Below are 19,764 nucleotides of genomic sequence, written 5' to 3'. Positions count from 1 at the left end.
TCACTGGCCTAAAGTTGCTATCAAAAGCGAAGATGGTAAATGGATTGCCAATAATAAATCATCCAGATCAGCTGTGTGAAGGATGCATGAGAGGAAAGCAACATAGACAAAGCTTTGAAGTTGGCAAATTATGGAGAGTAAAAAGACCACTGCAACTAGTTCACTCAGATATAGCTAGTTCATTTGATATTCCATCTCTTGGACGAAACTGGTACTATATTATTTTTATTGATGATTTCAGAAGAAAAGCTTAGGTATATATTCTCAAAGAAAAATCAAAAGCCCTTGATAAATTTAACGAATTTAAAGTAATAACAGAAAAACAAAGTGGTCAGCATCTAAAGGTGCTCAAAATAGATAGAAGAAGTGAATATACTTCCAGATTATTTGAAGCATTTTGCAGGGCAGATGTAATAATTTATCAATTGATAGCTGCCTACACGCCACAACAAAATGGAATTGCGGAAAGGAAGAATTGAACAATTCTTGATATGGCGAGGAGTATGATTAAGGGAAAGCATATACCAAGAACGTTTTGGGCCGAAGCCGTTCAATGTGATGCCTATCTATTGAATCGATGTCTAACAAAGAGTGTCAAGTTCAAGACACCAAATGAAGCGTGGAGTGGTAGGAAGCCAGAGGTGAGCTATCTAAGAATTTTTGGTTGCATTGCATATGCTCATATTCCAGATTAGAAGAGGAAGAAGTTAGATGATAAAGGAGAAAAATGTATCTTTATTGGCTACGAGCATAGGAGTAAAGCTTACAGATTATACAATCTCCTGACAAAAAAGGTAATCATCTCAAGAGATGTGGAGTTTGATGAAGTAAAGCCCATCGGAGTAAAATGGGTGTACAAGACAAAGACTAATCAAAAAGGAAAAGTGGAGAAATACAGGGCAAGATTGGTAGCTAAAGGCTACAAGCAGAAATATGGAATAGATTATGATGAAGTGTTTGCACCAGTTGCAAGAATTGATACTATCAGACTTCTTACAACAGTTGCAGCACAAAAGAAATGGGAGATATACCAGATGGATGTGAAATCAACCTTCCTCAATGGTTACCTAGAAGAAGAACTCTATATTGAGCAACCACCAGGTTACGTTAAAAAAAGAGAAGAAGATAAAGTTTATCAGCTGAAAAATGCGCTATATGGATTGAAGCAAGCTCCAAGAGCATGGAACATGAGGATAGATGAATACTTTCATAAGAATGGATTTGTGAAGAGTTCGTACGAGCATGCTTTGTACACGAAGAAGAACGAAGATGGAGATATGATGATCATGTGTCTTTATGTGGATGATATAATTTTCACAGGGAACAATCCAAGTATGTTTGTTGAGTTTAAGAGAGGTATGACTAAAGAGTTTGAAATGATAGATATTGGAGAAATGTCTTATTTTCTTGGAGTTGAAGTAAAACAAACGGAAGAAGGAATTTATATGTTACAAAAGAAATATGTAGAAGAAATATTGGGTAGGTTCAGAATGAAAGATTGCAAGCCTATTTCAACACCAATAGAAGCATGAACGAAGTTGAAAGCTGACTAAGATAGAGAACTAGTAAACCCAACACTATTCAAAAGCTTGGTCAGAAGCTTGAGGCATTTGACTTTCACTCGACCAGATATCATGTTTGTAGTTGGTCTAATTATTAGATATATGGAGCATCCAAAGCATGATCATTTCAGTGGAGCAAAGATAATTTTAAGATGTATCAAAGGAACCATCAGTCATGGATTATTCTATATGCATTCCCAAGATTCAAGGTTAATTGGCTATGCAGATAGTTAACAACAGACAATTGCTCTATCATTATGCGAAGCTGAATACATAGCCGCAGCAGCATGCACGTGTCAAGCAATTTGGTTAAAGAATATTTTGAATGAATTTCATTATGAGCAAGAAGGTCCAATTACTATATACGTAGATAACAAGTCTGTTATATCACTTGCAAAGAATCCAGTCTCTTACCGCCGAAGCAAGCATATTGACATGAAATATCATTTTATTCGAGAGCAAGTTAAAAACAAAGTTGTGAAATTAGTCTACTGCAAAACTGAAGAACAATTGGCAGATATTTTTACGAAGCCATTGAAGAACGATGTGCTCAACAAACTCAAACATAAGATTGGAATGTAAAGTCAAGTTTGAGGGGCAGCATTAGAAATCGAACTTTAACTTTGCCACTCATCTTTGTGGTCCACCGCCAAACTAGAAGTATATGGAAGATGATAGATTGAACCAGAAATTTTTCCACCGCCATACTAGAAGAATAAAAAATTTAATGATACAACTCAATCTTATATCTAGTCCTTATCATCACATGGATTATTTGCTGAGATGAATTTTATAACACCTCGTAATTCTAAATCATATAATTTTATGTAAAATATGGATTAAAGGGTAGGATTAGTGAAAATCCTGAATTCAGAGTCAAAATACGTAAAAAGGGTAAAATAGTAATTTGTCAAACACGTAACCCTAGGAAATGAAATATGAGTAGAAGGTCTCAAATAGAAAAATAACCCTGAAAATGGATTCAGAACAAAAAATTGAGTGGATAGGCAAGTTTTTGGAAAAATGATGAATAGTGTTTTTACCAGATAAAAATACAGCGGTACAGTTGCACCGAAAAGCGTGTCGAATAAATTTTGAGCTCTAGGTTACGATATAAGTTATAAATGGTATATAGGACTACAAATTATGATTTCTGATAAAAATTGATGGAAATTAGGGTTTTTGGGGAAGCGTGCCCACAGTGCACATAACAGCTTAAAACTGTGATTTCAACGAATGACCGAAAACTCCGGATTCATCTAATCAAGGGCAATTAAAGGACATCAGTGAATGTTAAAATTTGAAGTTTCCAAATAGTCTAGAAATTAATTGACGTTTAGTGGTTTAAGCGGGAGATTCGAATGAATTTGAAACACACGAGGTGATAGTGGGACCCACCTCACTTAAGTGAGTTAAGAACACATGTGCATATGCACTATTCACCATCTTCTCCACACTCTCTCTCTCAAACCCGCGGCTCCTTCATTGGTGTGCAAGTTTTTTTTTCAAATTTTCATTCCACCCAAACTCCACCAAATCTTCACCAAAACCAACAAAATCCTACACCAAACTTCAAGTAAAATGCAATTTAAACCCAACCACGATACTCTCAAGGCATGAAACTCGCTAGATTGGGAGAAAAGTGACACCCATCTCCACGATTTTGGTGAGGAGAGTTGATGTTCTTGGAGTTGTTTGATCCTCCATTGCTTGGGTATTGTGTGGAGGAGTCCTAGGCCTTGATTGTTGGTAAGTTTTCACACTTTTCATTGGATGAATTGATGGATTTAAATTATGAACCCTAGAGCATGCTTATATGGATTGATGTGGTTGGGGACTTCAAATTGTGTATTAGATAAAAGTGTCTTAAAATGATGTTTTATGATGATTGAGCACATAAAAAAATGTCATAACTTAGGCAAATTTTGAGTTGGTATACAAGACTTTGTGAAATGGAATTGTGGTAGGATTGTGTAATTGAGTTGTGGAGTAATTGTATGAGTTAATTATAGGACTGTATGATATGTGGAATTGTGAAATTGGATTAAAAATCCTTTGGTACACATGCATGAAGAATTCAGCCAAGTGAGGGGAAATAAGAATGGATGTGGTAAAAGTCATGTAATCGGTGTGTATGGGGGTATGTTTGTTTAGAAATTCAACTTGTTTTGCAAGTGAGTTGATGACCCTTGTGTGGTCATTGTAAGTTGCCTCCCACAGACGTGAGCTTGAAGCAGTGAGCCTTGTGGATTGCCTTTGGTCCTTGACCAAAAAGATTGTGGTAAGTGCTTATGAAAATGGCATGAATTCTTGAATAACCAAGTATATGTGGTTCTAATTGATATGGGGATGACATGTGTGTAGGCATTTCTGGTTGAACCAAGCTCAGTTGTACCTTGCATTGGAGTTACCTAGAGAGGGAGCTTCAACAAGGTAATCATTTGGCACGTTTGTGCTCCACCATGCCCCTTGGGGGGTAGTGGTTGGAGGTGTATGTTAATAATGTATTATAACTTGCTCATGCATAGATATATATATATATATATATATATATATATATATATATATATATATATATATATATATATTGGGTACATACGATGTACCGTGTCTCTGGCCAGTAGATAGTTGCCTTCGGACGTTACAGACTTCCACTGGATAGTTCTTCGTGAGGGAGTTCCAGTTGACCTGGGGTCATGGAGCTATTATCCGTTGAGGAGCACTCTAGAAAAGTCTCGGGTGTATTGGTGGTGGGTGCCTTGGTTGATGTTCTGGGAACACTTCCTTGGATGAGAACCCGTAGGCTATATGCCGAGGCCAATAGGTCAGATGTTGCGTGGTTTTGGCATTGAGCATTCCAGCTTCATCGTATGTTTACTCCCTATTCATCCCTACTTCACTAAATCCCTTACTTTATCCCTCTTTGGTTGTTATAATTCCTTGTTGATTTACATCTGAGTGAGCCATTGGGCAGAGTAATCTCCAGAACCTCTGGGTTACTGAGATATATTCGTATATCTCACCCCGTGTTTGGGGCATGATTTCAGGTAGTTGCAGTGGGGCTGGAGCTATGGGCAAGATGTCCATAAGATAAGCACTTGGGGATTGGATGATTTTTGCATTTTGAGGCCATTTTTGGCATAGGCTAGACTTAGGGCATGAACATTGCATATTGCTTTAGGATTATGCTTTCGGTTATATTTGTTCATGCTATATTTTACCTAAGTCTAGCTATTGATTTATCATGTTGTATTTTGAGGTTTTATCATGTTGCACTTGGAGGATTTAATCGTATTTATGCTTACCATTTGGAGGATTGTAAATTTGTAAATTATGGACCTTGTGTAATAGTTAAAGCATGAATGTGATGAAAGGGCAATAGGCCTTTTTTAAGTTATGTTTATGTGTATGTTGAAAGAATGCATGCAAATGAAATAATGTGATTGAAAGGATTTAAGTTTAGCAAAGTAAGTAATGAATTGTAAAGTGAGGTAAACGATATAAATTGTTGTGGATTGTAAGAGCACCAAGGAATTGCTGGTCCTTGAGTGCCACCCTTGTCTATTAGGTACCATTTGATGATAATAACACACTTTTGATAAAGTGGGATAAGTTGAATAAACAAAGGAGATGCCGTCGAAATTTATATAAAATGACAGATTTTGGGTGAACATTGGGAGAGCATATCTCTCTCCACAGATGTCCAATAAGGACGTTCCATACACCATTTTGAAGGTTGAAATGTAAAATATGTTGTGTCAAAATTTGGTAGCCATTAGAGCTGTGCGCATACCTATAGACGCGTTTGAGTTAGGACTGTCCAGAATACCCTACTGCAGGGGGCTGTCGGGTGATAGTTTTGAGAAATTTATTTCTTCCTTAATTCTTAGTCAAATTAGGCCCATGATATGTAAAATTGAAGCTTAAGGTGTCTAGTTTACTTTATAAAAATTTGAGAGCAATTGGTGTAGCGGTTTGTTCAGAATCGCAGAAATGGAGAGGTATGTTTGGTATCCTGTTCGGGGTTGGCTGGCAGATTTGCTTGTCCAACTTCGAACGGCGATAACCGGAGCAAATGAGAACTTTATGGAGCGTGTCATACCTTTTTGGAAAGGTAATTAAGTCTAGAATAATATACTAAAAGATGGGAGGTTCGTAGCATGTGGATTTCGCACAATGTCCAAAAAACTGAACCACGTTCAGATACGTAAAAATCGTAAAAGTGAGAATTATGCTAAGTGGGTTTATGAGAACCCCTTAGTGACTTAAGATAAGCATTGTATGATAGTTAGGCCTTTATTTTAATTATTCTGTGTTTAGATTTCAGTTATAATCACAGCTTTTATCATTACGTTTTATTATTGTGTTTAAATTCTTACGTAATGAAAGGAAAACGTTTACTCGTATTTTTCAATGAAGTGCTGTAATTGTAACTGTGCTTAATATCATAATCAATGTTAACAATACCAATGTACAACAGACTGTTACAAATTTTGTCATAAGTATGGTCAAATGAGGTTGGAACTTGTGGCTACCAAAGCAAGCCAAATCCAAATTGTTAAAAGCAAGCCAAGGCGGTTGGCAACGTGGTTGGCATCAAAATCGACACAATGAACTTGTGGTTAAAAAAGAAAGCGAAAAGCAAATTGGATTAAAATATGGCAGCAACAAGTCGGCAAGGAATGACTATAAATGTTAAGCAATTTTATTAGATTGTGTGTGTATTAATTGTATTAGAAGAAAAGAAAAGCAGAGTACCCATGTACTAAAGAGAAGAAAATGTCGTAGCACTTGGAAAGATAAAAGAAAGAGTGACCTTGAGTTTAAAAATAATGTGTTCTTGTATTTATTCTTTAGCCAATTTTAATACAAAAAGTTTCTTCATATATTATTTTCTTATTTTCTCCAACAGAATTCACCTCTCAGCTCTTACTGACCATAATCGAGTCCATTCACCTCGCCCTTAAAACTTTAATGGTGACCTCCTTTAGTTTCAGTTCGTACTGCTGCATCTTCAAGTCTCTGTTGTATTGACATATTTCACTCTATCAAAAATATATTATCTACCTCACCTTTTTGACAAGTTTAATAAGATATAAGATGAAAGCACGCAATGAAAAGAAAATAATATTGTTATAATTATTAATTATGGTATTGAAATGATGTGAGAAGGTAGTATCGAAGCAATTATAGTGATAAACTGAAATAAAGGTATAAATTAAGAGCACTTGAGAGGCTCTCATTTCTTTAAACTCTCATCTACTATCAAGTTGTATTTGTACATGTGCTCGTCTCCTCTTTTAAGCCTCGTTACCTAGGGTTGGTAAAAATGAGCTAACCCATCGAGTTGGCTCGTAACCCATCAAGTTGGCAAAAATGAGCTGCCAACCTGAGCCAACCCGACCCGAGCTAGCTCGAGAAAAAATGAGTCAACCTGCGGGTCAAACGGGCCAGCTCGTGGGTTGAGTTTTTATTTATTTATAAAAAATACAAAATATAATATCCAAAAATGGACAAAATACACACAAGTTGTCATCGTCTTTTTTCCTTTTCTAAACCTAAGTCCCTAATCTTCTCACATCGTTGCCATTTTTATAATGTTAGGTTGTGTTGGCTCTGTTTGTTTCAAATATCTTACCCACTTGGTAGAAAGTGGTTCTGATTGTTTCTCGATGTTAATGCAAATTTGTTATGAAAAAATTCGAAACTAGAAGATTTTGCTTTTACTTTTCATTCTATAACCCTTTTCTATTTTGCTTTTTTTATAAACTATTCTGTAAGACAATTGTTTGTTTAAGCTGATGGAAGCCATATAGCTGGTGCATTAATACTACAGATTCATTTAAATAAACTAAAAATGAGCCAACCCGCGAGTCATTTTCGAGCAACTCGCAGCCAATTTTTGAGCCAACTCGCGAGCCATTTTTTCAAGCCAACCCACGAGTCATATTTTTGAGTCAACCCTAACCCGACTCGAGTCGAGTGGGGTTGGATTTTCTGACTCATTTTTTTTGGGTTGCACACGGGTTGGGCCAGGTCAAGCCGGATTGGCCTGTTTTGCCAACCCTACTGTTACCCACTATGTTGTTGTCAAGCGCGAAAATATTTTTAATTTTTTTTATATAAATCACAGGTATTTTTTACAGGAGGCAATTCTGTTCAGGGTTGGTTCAGGATTAAAGCTATAAACCCCTCCTAAAAAATAATACTGGGTATAAGTTCTGGTGTGAGTTGATAATATACATTTTTTTTAATTCATTGTATAATCTCATAAAATATTTAAATGAAATAGTATTAAAAACTTATTTATACAATAAATAGGAGATTCAGTACTTCTATTAAAATCACAAGGATATAACATTTATGACCTAAACTAAGGTGTTATGAATTTTATTTGTTTCAATATGAGTTACTGGGCTGAGAAGAGGGTTGGTTATTATTGTCTTTAGTAGTATATCTTTTGGGACTTCTACGTGTTCAAATCAGCTAAAGTGTGAGAGAGTAGAATAATAATAGTCGGAAATCATACTTGGAGCTAGCCACAAATTCATAGAAGGAATACAAATATTGGATTTGAAATTTTTTATCGGTAAATAGTATCCAAATGCAATTATAGTTTTCTTTTTTTTCTTTATACCCACCTTAATTATTCTTTTGAAATGAATCAGTCATCTGGGTATCCTTACAAACTTCAACTCTTTGATGTGATTATAAGACTAATCCTGAGTCGGGGTAATCACAGTTAAATCTCTTCACCCCTCCACAAAGATATATTTGGTGGGAATTAAATTCAAATTTCTTATAAATTTCTTTTAGAGGGTGTTTGGGAGAAAAAAAATTAGGATTCCTAGAAAACTAAGAGTGATAATCTTACTTACCCATGTTTAGTACGAGATTTTTAAAAATTTTATGGAAATCTGATTTTTCTGGAATTTTATTATGTGTAAAATTTTCTGAAAATACCATCAAAGAATACCACTCAGGGAATGATATTCTAGGATTTCCATGGCATGGAAAAATTTAACACAAACAAATATAGTATTAAGAAAATTAGCCCAATATTTTCGAAAATATTTTGACCTACCAAATAATTTTTTGATAATATTCTCGAAAAATTTATTTGTCCATTATATTCCTGGAAATCATAATTCCTGAATAAAAAAAAAAATTTCACCCCCTTAATAATGGAATATGTGGGAATGTCATATATTCTTTTAATACGATTATTGAAAGATCTTAATCATCCATTATGTTCTGGACCAGTTGTCACAACTTATTTTTGACGGGTAATCAAAGTCTGTTTTAGACCGGCTGCTTGAACTACTCCTCGAGGCTCGTCTCAGGCCCAAAATATTGGACTATCCCCCACTCCCCTCGCACACTATCTTTTGCCCTCATGAGTACGGGGTCCTTATGTCATAAGCGCAACTTGGCACGTAGTTGTCAGAGAATCATGGATTCCTAATGACTCTGGCAAAGTCGTTACTCAGAGGAATCCTCAAAAGGAGTTCTTGTTTCTCCATCCCTACGGTCTCTTGTATAAGCCATGAAGCACCATGCTTCAAAAATTTTAACGTGTTGTGTTCGATACTTACCGACACTCTGACACTTTAATACTCATTGCAAAGACTCAAAAAAAAATTCAAAAGTTACGTTACGTTGTATTTTGAGTTCCAACTATTAGATTCGTTAGATTACGATTACGATTTTATTGAGTTTAATATAAATATTTGAAATATATTATGTTTCTTTGTAAAATAGATGAGTTTTATAAGTTTAGCTTTATTTTTTTGTTAAATTATTGAATACTAAATATACACTACATAAATTAAAAATATTATATAATATCAAAACATGTCCTAACGTGTCGGAGTGTCATATCGTATCCCGTGTCCCGTGTCGGTGTCGATGCAACATAGTATATGAGAGGAGGGATCTAAAAATCTCCGGATAATCCTGCTGTTACTCTACCTCGTATCAGCCATAAACACACACCTTTCTCATTGAACTTTGCTACTCATTGAGTTCTAGCACACACTTAGATTCCGTTGAAGTTCTTATACCTTGACTCCATTGGATCACTAGTATATTGAAATATTACGCCATCTACAGATATCATCATATTTATTATCCTTAAACTGAACACTTTCATAAATTAACGGATTAGCAATTAAAGTGATTATTATCAATCTCTTAATTTATGAACTTTTATATTAAAATTGACCATTAATTTATAAAATATGCATTATGCGTCCAAGTGAAGACCATTTAATAAGACCAATCCTAGAATATTAGAGAGTATTATAATCACATAGCCGCTTGGAGAGGGCTTGGAGGTAATTGGGGTTAGTGACCTGTAACACTCTCCAAGTCCCAATAATTTTTCTATTACTATTTTCTTCATTTATTCTTTTTAATATTTAAAATTCCACGTTATGGTTTCTGACTTTTGATTCGGAATAGGATGCATAAATGAAATAATTAAATTCATTGCACCAATGCAATTGCAATTACCAATTGAAGCATAGCATTGATCTCCGATCACCGACGATGACGGCGACCGCCATGGCCGCGACGGTGTCTCAGTTCTCGTGCTTCTCTGACACCAGTCGCAGCCTCCACCGGTCTCTTCGCTTCAATTCCAAGGTTCCCTTCTCACTTCACTTTTCGCGTTCGTCTCAAATCTCACTCTTTGAAATGCTCTGCTAGTATATGCTTGAATACAACTTGTGAAGAAATACTGAAGTTTTTAAACTTTGTTGCATTTCACATTTTGTTTTTGGTTGAATCCATTTCACGATGTTGCTACTTAATTTCCAGTGTGGTTCAATTTTTCTAGGGAGCGAAAAAGAAAAAGAAAATATATATTATTTAGTGTTGGGGCTTACAAGTCTATAATTTAAATATCTAAGATTGCTCACACTATATTTCAAACAATCTCTAACCACCTACATATATATGTCTTGTGTCAAATTTGAGACATTTTGTTTACAAAAAAAATTAAAAATAATAATTGAGACATTCTGCATGTATAGCACATGTTTAATTACCCCACTTCATTGCAATTTCTTCCTATTACTATTCTATTTTTATTTTTTTTATAAAAGAAGACTTTTCCAAAAGAAAGAGAAGTAAAAGAGCTCTGAATTTAGCAAGTATAATCACCAGAAGGGTCTAAATATCATGACATTTTGTCTGGAAAGTGGAACAACTACAGGATTCTAGACTGCCCAGTAACAAAGCAAGATCAGCAGCCTCTCTGTCTTGAAGAGTGAGAATTAGATATAGGGGACTCGATGAAGCTGGAATGATCATTCGTTCCTTTGTTAGTTTAAGCCTTATGGTCTTATTTGATAGATTTTACATCAAATGTGATAACTAAATGAGGGTTGGGATTTAGCTTGAATTGCATGTATCAAGCTGGTAAATGTATTTTGTAACATCCCCGTCTCGAGCCGGTTCAATTAACATATATATGATACAAACAGAAATAACGGAAGACTTAACTTACGAAAATACGAGCTAACTTTTTCTTTTTCTTTAATCCTTTTTCATATAATATCTCACATTGCATACTTCTCCTAATGTAATTCTTATTTGACGAAGACGAAAATCTGGCAGAATAACCTCTGTAAATTGGACAACTGGGGATTTGCCAATCCCGCTCTCAAGGGTTCCTGATAAACAATTTATACCATATATAATTTCAGAAATACCAGATATCCATATAAGACTATATACTCATCCATGGGCGCATGCATAAGTGGCTCTGTGCCACTATGTCTAACAACATACATATTTCAACACATGCACATATCTGAATACATAAATGTACATGCATCAAATATGAACACATGTACAAAACATATACGGACCATCATAGTTTTAAATAGCGGGTAGCGGACAGTAGCGGCCGACCCCCAAAACGCTACAGCGGTATAGCGGGTAGCGGTAAAGCCGCTACTGTGAAGTCCATATTTACTTATAATAAATTATACCACATATATAAATACTATATAAATTCTATAAGATAAGAAATCACCCAAAATAGAAGGAAATGAGGAATAAAAAATATAATACTACACATTCAAAACAAGGATTCAAGGAACATAAAGGAACCAACATATTAATTCAATGAAAGTAACTAAATTAATAACAATACAGCAAAACATATTTTTTTTAAGGTCATTCTTATTACATCAAAAGATCAATTATCTCATATATCATTTAGTATGATTTATTTTATGTGAGAGAATTCTAAATATTAATGAATAAATCAACAATAATAATTTTGTAATTTTCTATTTTAATATAAAATGTAAAAATTTAAATTATATATGTATATATATAGATATTATGGTAACAAATTATTTTTATATTACATTAGAAGATCATGCAAATTATAATTTATTTAAAGTATATAATATAAATCTTGATTATTAAAAATAAATATATTTGATTAAAATGTGAATTGGTAGATAGAAAAACAATGGGACTTGAAATTATTGTTATTATGATTATAAATAAAAATAGGAAAGAGGAGAATAGGGGTAATGATGCAGTGAACTAGGAGAAGGAGCTATCAAAACTCAGTTCTCAAGAATCTGAACAGTAGCTGCAGCATCACCTACAACTTTTTTTTTCTCTTGACTTCTTCCCACTATTTCCTTTTTTTTAATTATGTATTAGGTGGCATTATTAAAATTATCAAACCAAGCACTGCTACGGACACATTACCCAAAAGCTGGCAGCAAAATCAATGAAGAAAAAGGAAGGTGATAACGTTACCCAAAAAAAAACGCTGGCTTTTTCAATAAAATATTTATTTTACCCCTCACTTATTCTGGACTTTTCCTATTATACCCTTAAATGATACTCAAATTTACAAAATGCTGCCACCGTGCTCTTACGTTTCTTTTTCTCCTCTAAATGTCTGTAACTTCTCTTCCTTTTCCTGTAGCGGCGCGATAGCGCCGCAAGAGCTGCCGTCCGCCACCGCCGCAACCGGCCGCTACTGACCGCTACCGGAAACCGTCGCGTCGCGGTGCGAAAATAGCGGTTGGGTGCCGCAACACGCAACTGAAGCGCTAATGCGCGCTAAAGCGGCGCTATTTCAATCATAGCGGACCATATATTGTATAATGGATCAAACATCATGATCCCAAAATGAATAGAACACTATACAACAGTACATATTCTCCAAAAATAACATCTATAATAAATAGTAGCGTCCAGCCACCCAGAACTCCATATCCTCATACTAGTACCTCTAGCCACGAGTAGTGTCTTTGTCCCGTGAGGGCTCTTCAATTAACTGTGTTCCTGAAATCATATCTTCAAACAGTGTTAGAGATGAACCTCTAGTAAGCTTCAGGTTTATAGAGAACTCTCCATACCCTGGGCTCACTTCCTGCATGACAGTCAGATACATAATATACAAAACATCATATATCATAACAGAACAAAATATATACACATATCTCATCAGAGACGTACACAGTCATTCCCAAGGGATGACCCCAAGCGGAAATCAACGCACGTAACAAATATCATAAACAAAATCATCACAATAATCACATCAGAACAAAACATATCTTATCAGAGACGTACGCAGTAATTCCCAAGAGATGACCCCAAGCGGAAATCAACGCACGTAACAAATATCATATACAAAATCATCACAATAATCACATCAGAACAAAACATATCTTATCAGAGACGTACGCAGTCATTCCCAAGGGATGACCCCAAGCGGAAATCAACACACGTGTTCCCAAGGGAGGACACCAAGCGGTACCAGAACATATCAGAGGTGTACACCATCAGTCCCGAGGGATGACCCCAAGCAAACATCAGTGCAAATAGGATCAATGGCCAGAGATCATCACATAACAGAGGTGTACACAGTCAATCCCAAGGGAGGACCCCTGGCAGAAATTAGTGCACATGTTCCCAAGGGAGAACCCCAAGCGGAACTCGACATATAACAGATATACACAGTCAGTCCAAAGGAAGGACCCCAAGCGGACATCAGTGCATATACAACTCAATAGATAGAGATCATTACAGAAATCACATCAAAACATATCAAAGTCAACACATCAAATCATATCAAAGTAAACACATCAAATCATATCAAAGTAAACATATCAAAACATATCATATCACATCATCATATAGCTCTATATGGATGCATCTATATCATATATCTCATACATATCATACAACCTGACCACAATCTGTACACTATGGCGGAACACAAAGTAGGAGCGAACCCCATAAACATAGAGCTTACCTCTTGAAGCTTTGCCAACCTGCTCACTTGTACACAAGTTACCTATTTAGCTCCAAGGCAATTCAAACCCTCTCAGTCCCTAGGCACACCTAGAGAGAGAATTTCAAGACAAAGTCAATAAAATGTTGTAATGCCCTGAAATTTACACAAGGCATACATCTTATTGCCTACTTTCTTTTTTACACTTATGCCAAAACTATGCCAATACACAAGTCAAGACCATGCTTTCATAATTTCCTTTAATTTGCCATTTTATAATCGTTAACGTTCCCTAGCCCCACAAGGCCTATATGGCCGAATCAACACCTTGGGAAAGCCAAGAATTTTGCATCAAATCAATAGATACAACTCATAGTTCCTAGAACCCACACACAGCCCCTAAATTATTCAAATATTCTCATAACAATTTTAAGTTTAACTTTGTCTAATTTTTGTTCACAAGGTCATGGCAACTCATACAAGGGAACTAAGGTGCCTCTCATTTTGTCTTAAACCATTTAACTTCCAAATCATACTAAAATCATGCATTAGGACTTAAATGCATCATCAAAATAATTTTAACATAATTTTCCCTAATAATACCCTAAAGGCCGAAATGCATAGGGTAGGTTTCCAAGGGATTTTCCACCATGTAATCTCACTTTCACACTTAATTTCAACATACACCAATATTCAAACCTTCACAATTTATGCAATTAATTTTTGCACATAAACCCTAAATACGTATCATGGCCGAATTCTAGGGTGGTTCAAGGGGACTTTTTCTTAATTTTTTAAACACATGTTCATGATTATTCTACATTACAACTTACTACACAACACTAATTCATCACAATTTTCCAATTTCAAACTCAAAATTTCCCACCAAAACATGCTTCAAACTTTCAAGACTTAAATCACAAAAATCAAACCATGGAAATAGAGATTTCTCACCTCTAATCCCTTATACCAAGCCTAGAGAACAACATCCAAGCAAAGCTCCATGAAAACCACAATTTTTCTCTTTAATGAATAGTAACTCGCACAAGGGGAAGAGAAGAACTTTTTACTCAAGCATTTTCAACCTAAAATAAGGGGTGGAACGGATTCATTGGATGATTTCCTATTGATTTCATGTAATGGACATTTTCATTTGGATGCTTGTGTAGAGAGAAATCAAGGGAAGAAATTTTGAAACCCAACCCCACCCATGGAAGAGCTTCGACAAACAGAGAAGGAGAAGAAGAAAGGCAGCGTGGAGGAAAGAAATAAAGGAGTTTACTATGTGTAAGTTTAAGTTACTTTAACTAAGTAATAACTTATCTATTTACACACTTCCATCCAATACCAAACTTTACCCAATGAACTAGAATATTTTTCCAGTCATATTTCTAACTTTACTTTTATTTTTCGGGTAACTTTGCTTACCCGCATTTTTACCCCTTAACTGTCATCTTAACTCTTTTTTCACCAAAGGTGACTTTATTTCTTTTTCTTTATAATTATTCTTCAATGTTAAATCCATAATAAATGTATTTGTTAGTTAAAATTTAGAACAGAGTATAAGTGTATATGAACAAGATGGCACTAATAATCTAGTGAAAACTGAAAAGTACAACTAGTTCAATAGATTACATAGGCTTTTTTCTTTTTTTTGCATTTACTGGACTTCATATTAAACCTATGTGCTTGTATGTGACCAAGTGTGTCCTTTGATTCATGTAGCTGATCCCGCCAAGTGGGAAAAGGCTTTGGTTGCAGAGCGTGAGACATTTATATCAATAAGCATGCATAAATAATATATTTTTGTGCAGTAAAAGTTTGCTAGAGCAATTTTATTTGATATTAAGACTAAAGCTGGAAGCATATCTGATATAGTTATCAGTTGTTATGAGTCTCGAGAGGCATGACACAAATATTGCTGGTTCTGATGCCAAAAGTACACTGAGTTACGCTGCTGAAAAAGGTGATGCCGAAAAAGTAGGGCTTGGAGGGACAGTGCTGGAAGGTCTCAGTCAACAAAAAAGGACTGCAAAAATACATGATTTTTGTTTAGGCATTCCCTTTGGTAAGTGTTCCTTGGTTGATTATTTGCATGTTAGGTGACTTTACAAATACATGTTGCATTTCTCTTTGGTATCTGTCGATAAAATTTTGGCTTAATTCTGTAATCCCTCTAATTTTCAAAATCTATTGATTTGGTACTTCACTTTTCAATTGCTGCATGCAGTAATGTCCAACCCTTTAACTGCCATTGGACTCCTAAATGGAATATGATGATGTGGCATGTTTTTCCTGATGTGACATGACTGAAGTTGACTAGGTTTTAAATAAATTATGACTAGGTTTTAAACAAAGAATTCCAACTTTGACTTCTAGCTTGACTTTGCACATTTGAGTAGCCTTATCAATTTTGCACTTTACTTTAATCTTCTAGTACCATTTAAAACTTGTTGCCATGCTTCTCATTGAGTGCATCCTTGTTGAACTATGTTGGTCCTTAGGTGCTTTGTTATAATCAAAACTCCAATGTCATAGTGATACGAATATACTCATGTAGGTATATCATGTATGTAAAGTGGGTAGTAGGGAATTATGTTCTACCAATGAGGTGGTATAACTAACTTTAGAATATTCTAGGAGGTTAGGCTGGGTATAAAAGGAGGAATGTGTAGTGTGTAAAAGGGGGATTGGGAATTTGGACACACTTGGGCTGGGAAACCAGATTGGGAAAGAATCATAGCACTCTCTAATTGCTCTAAAATTATCTTTTGTTTTTCTTCCTTTTCCATTGTAATTGTCCTCTGTTTGTTTCTGCAATTGTTTCACTGTAATTGTCTTTTCTAGTTCAATATATAGAAAATCCAGATTGATTCTGGCCATTTCCTTGGTGTTTTGTGCGCTATCTCTAATATCTTTTTCCAGATCATATCACATAGTCTTTGTGACTATGGTTCAACAAAAAATTGGAGACTTCTCTGATCTGTTTTGAATAAAATGACTCCCATAAGATAATAACGCCATTTCCGGACTGCAAAGACTACAGCCATCAATTCTTTCTCATACACAAATTTTCCCATGGCTCTTGGAGAGAAACCTTGGCTGATCTAAGCAATAGGTCTACCCTCTTGCATCAAGGCAGCCCCTATTCATGCCCAGACGCATCTGTAACAACAGTAAAAGTCTTTTCAAAGATAGGCACAGCCAGCACAGGAACTATGCTCATGATTCCTTTCAGTTTGTCAAAAGCTAATTGAGTCGATTCTTCAAAATTGCAACCTTCATTTCTAGATTCCTGTCACCTGGATCGACTTCTGCTCCCTAGCCCCGCCATGTGTTGAGCCGTGTCATCCAGCCATTGGCCTTGCTCTGATACGCTCAGCCTTTGCAACACTTCATGTTGGCTTTCGTTACCTCTACGCACCCTTTCTTCCATCGAATCCCATCGATTCTCCATTCCTTGAGTGGATACCGTTCATAGAGCTCCTAGATCGGATCTCTGATACCGTGATAGGGATCAACCAACACATGGAAAGAAACAACCAACGAGACTTGTATTGATATGAACTATGAAGGTACAATGTATCAGTAAGGAAATTACAGTAATAGGGGAAGCGTAAATGGAAACTACAGAAGATGAAGTAACTCGAGCAATTGGAGAGGCTCTAGCTCTCCTACTCCCAGTCTAAACCAAGAGTCCAGATACCTCACTCAAACCATGTGCCTTCCTCTTATTCAGCCACTTTCCTGCCTCTCCACCTCAACTGTTTTCTGTTGAACACCTATACTAGAACCTTCCCCTCCTAACAGACCACTTGCTGACTCAGCAGCAGGGATTACTTGGACCTGGGCCCTATATCTGTTGTGTGCATATACTTTAAGAGATGGACCCGTATCAGAGTTGTTTCCTGATTTTGTTATATTTACTAGTTTGTTTCCTTACCCCTACCCTCGCTAGTTGGAGTTTGATGGGAGTGGTTTTTTACTAGTTTGTTTCCTTATTTAACTAATGTTAATAGTCTTATTGTATTAGTGGGCTCGGGCTTATACTAGTTAAATTACATTATATTGGACCTAATTATTAATCTAAATAGAACCACTGGTTATTATTTTGTAACACATCATCATTACACATCATATCAATCTATTATGGCTTATTAAACCATTCAGGCATCTATTCTGGTATCTGAAATGGAACATTGTGCTGCCAAACAGTGTTTGAATTTCTATGGGTGGCCTTTTGATTGTAACGTAAGTAATATGAAAATGTAGGACATTCTTTCGGTAAAATTGAATGTGATATAATATGCTAGGCTATTTTCCTTTTAAATAAAGATGTGATGTGTTATATATGCTTTCTTGTCGTAGGTGGATTTGTTCTAGGTGGGGGGATAATTGGATTCCTTTTGACACGGAGTCTTACAACACTGAGCAATGGTGTGCTCTTTGGAGGTGCTATACTATTGCTCAGCACCCTTAGCTTGAAGGTCTGGAGGCAAGGGAAATCAAGTTTACCGTTTATTCTAGGACAATCAGGTATAGGATTTTATGAGCCTTAAAAGACTGCTGCATGCTGTTGCTTAGAAAAATCGTTTTATCTCTTAACTTGTTTTCCTTTTTAACAGCATTGTCAGGGATTCTTATCTGGAAGAACTTTCAGAGCTACTCATTGGTATTATATCTATTTTGTCAGAGACTAACTTAGGTTTCATTCCGTTGCTATACTGTAGTTATTGTTCTTTTCTATATGCAGGCAAAGAAAGTATTTCCTACTGGCATCAGTGCTATCTTAAGGTACTTCAATCCTTGCCTTTAAACATTTGAATTTTATTATGATGGTTTGAAATTACCAATTTTTCATTAGCCTTTTGATTGCAACATGTCCTGGTTTTGGTCAAACTCTATGCATGCGACAAATTTATTTATTTATTTTGTGCAGTTTTGCAATGCTCTGCTTTTATTTGTATGTGCTTATCTCCGGAGGAAACCCACCACCTAAGAAAAATAAGTCTTCTGCTAACATGGCATCATGATGAGAAAACCACGGCTATGTTAGCCTATGTTAATTGGCATCTATACCAAAATTATGGAACTTGACACAAAAGCTGATTTATATGTTGTAGCTACCAAGAAAGGAAATATGAAACATGGATTGCTCCAAAAGCAAAGGTCCAAATTGCTGCCATTGAGATGATATTGATCGATCATTATGTTAGTTATAAGTTCAGGCAGTTTCTTGACTCATACCATGAGATATAACTATGGTTTATGTTAGAGTGCACTACAATTTTGGTCATTTATGATATTGATTGATATTCATATCCGTAAGTTGCTAACTTTGGGGGTGTGCTGTGTTTTGCTGCTGCTTCTTTTTTCACGTCATGTTTTTAAATAATCAAACGACATTAATTTATCCTAGTCACTATTATGGAGTTGGGATTATTTAGAGTACGTCTATGTATTTACGGATAGAATCTATGGTGTACCAACATATCAAAAATTCTGACGTGTCATGTTTGATACTTTCCGATACTCTTCGATACTCCGACACTCCAATACACGTTGCATAGACTTAAAAAGAGTTCAAAAGTTGCATTGAATTGCTTTTTTAGTTTCAATTATTAGATTTATTGGATTACTATTATTATTTATTAAGTTTAATATAAATATTGGAGATATCTTATGTTTCTTTATAAAATTGATGAGTATTATAAGATTATTTTTATTTTGTTGTTATTATTGAATATTAAATATAATATACACTACATATTTTAAAAATATTATTTAATATCAAAATATGTCTTCACTCTTGAAATCTAACATTTTTTTATAATTAATATATCGGAGCATTGTATTGTAATTCATGTCTCGTGTCACTATCGGTGCAACATAAGATTAAATAACTCTTAAGAAGTTGAACTATTTCAT

General features: G+C 35.4%; 1 protein-coding gene across 2 annotated transcripts; it reads left to right on the top strand.

The window, feature by feature from the left end:
• The first annotated feature begins 10,083 nt into the window (after window positions 1-10,083).
• LOC133307950 (protein FATTY ACID EXPORT 1, chloroplastic-like) lies at window positions 10,084-19,105 on the top strand. Of its 2 annotated transcripts, none has more exons than XM_061508529.1 (6): window positions 10,084-10,208; window positions 15,715-15,904; window positions 18,205-18,372; window positions 18,462-18,508; window positions 18,590-18,630; window positions 18,960-19,105. In XM_061508529.1, the coding sequence occupies exons 1-6, from the start codon at window positions 10,113-10,115 to the stop codon at window positions 19,093-19,095; spliced, it is 678 nt and encodes a 225-aa protein (XP_061364513.1). In that variant the 5' UTR covers window positions 10,084-10,112; the 3' UTR covers window positions 19,096-19,105. The 2 variants fall into 2 exon arrangements, with proteins under 2 accessions (XP_061364513.1, XP_061364514.1); XM_061508530.1 differs by having other exon boundaries at window positions 18,776-19,060.
• The last annotated feature ends 659 nt before the right edge of the window (window positions 19,106-19,764 follow it).

This window comes from Gastrolobium bilobum, unplaced genomic scaffold (genome assembly GCF_033153095.1).
Source record: "Gastrolobium bilobum isolate Gb01-03AN ecotype WA unplaced genomic scaffold, APGP_CSIRO_Gbil_v1 utg3757, whole genome shotgun sequence".
Taxonomy (NCBI): domain Eukaryota; kingdom Viridiplantae; phylum Streptophyta; class Magnoliopsida; order Fabales; family Fabaceae; genus Gastrolobium; species Gastrolobium bilobum.
Note: the sequence above shows the minus strand (reverse complement) of the source record. Positions and strands in the feature narration are given on the sequence as shown.

What these genes read in the sequence shown, in the direction of transcription:
- LOC133307950 (XM_061508529.1), top strand. Translation starts at nt 10,113, where the DNA reads ATGACGGCGACCGCCATGGCCGCGACGGTGTCTCAGTTCTCGTGCTTC. An exon ending in TTGTTTAGGCATTCCCTTTG is followed by an intron (nt 15,905 to 18,204) that starts GTAAGTGTTCCT and finishes TTCTTGTCGTAG; the next exon opens with GTGGATTTGTTCTAGGTGGG. An exon ending in GGCATCAGTGCTATCTTAAG is followed by an intron (nt 18,631 to 18,959) that starts GTACTTCAATCC and finishes TATATGTTGTAG; the next exon opens with CTACCAAGAAAGGAAATATG.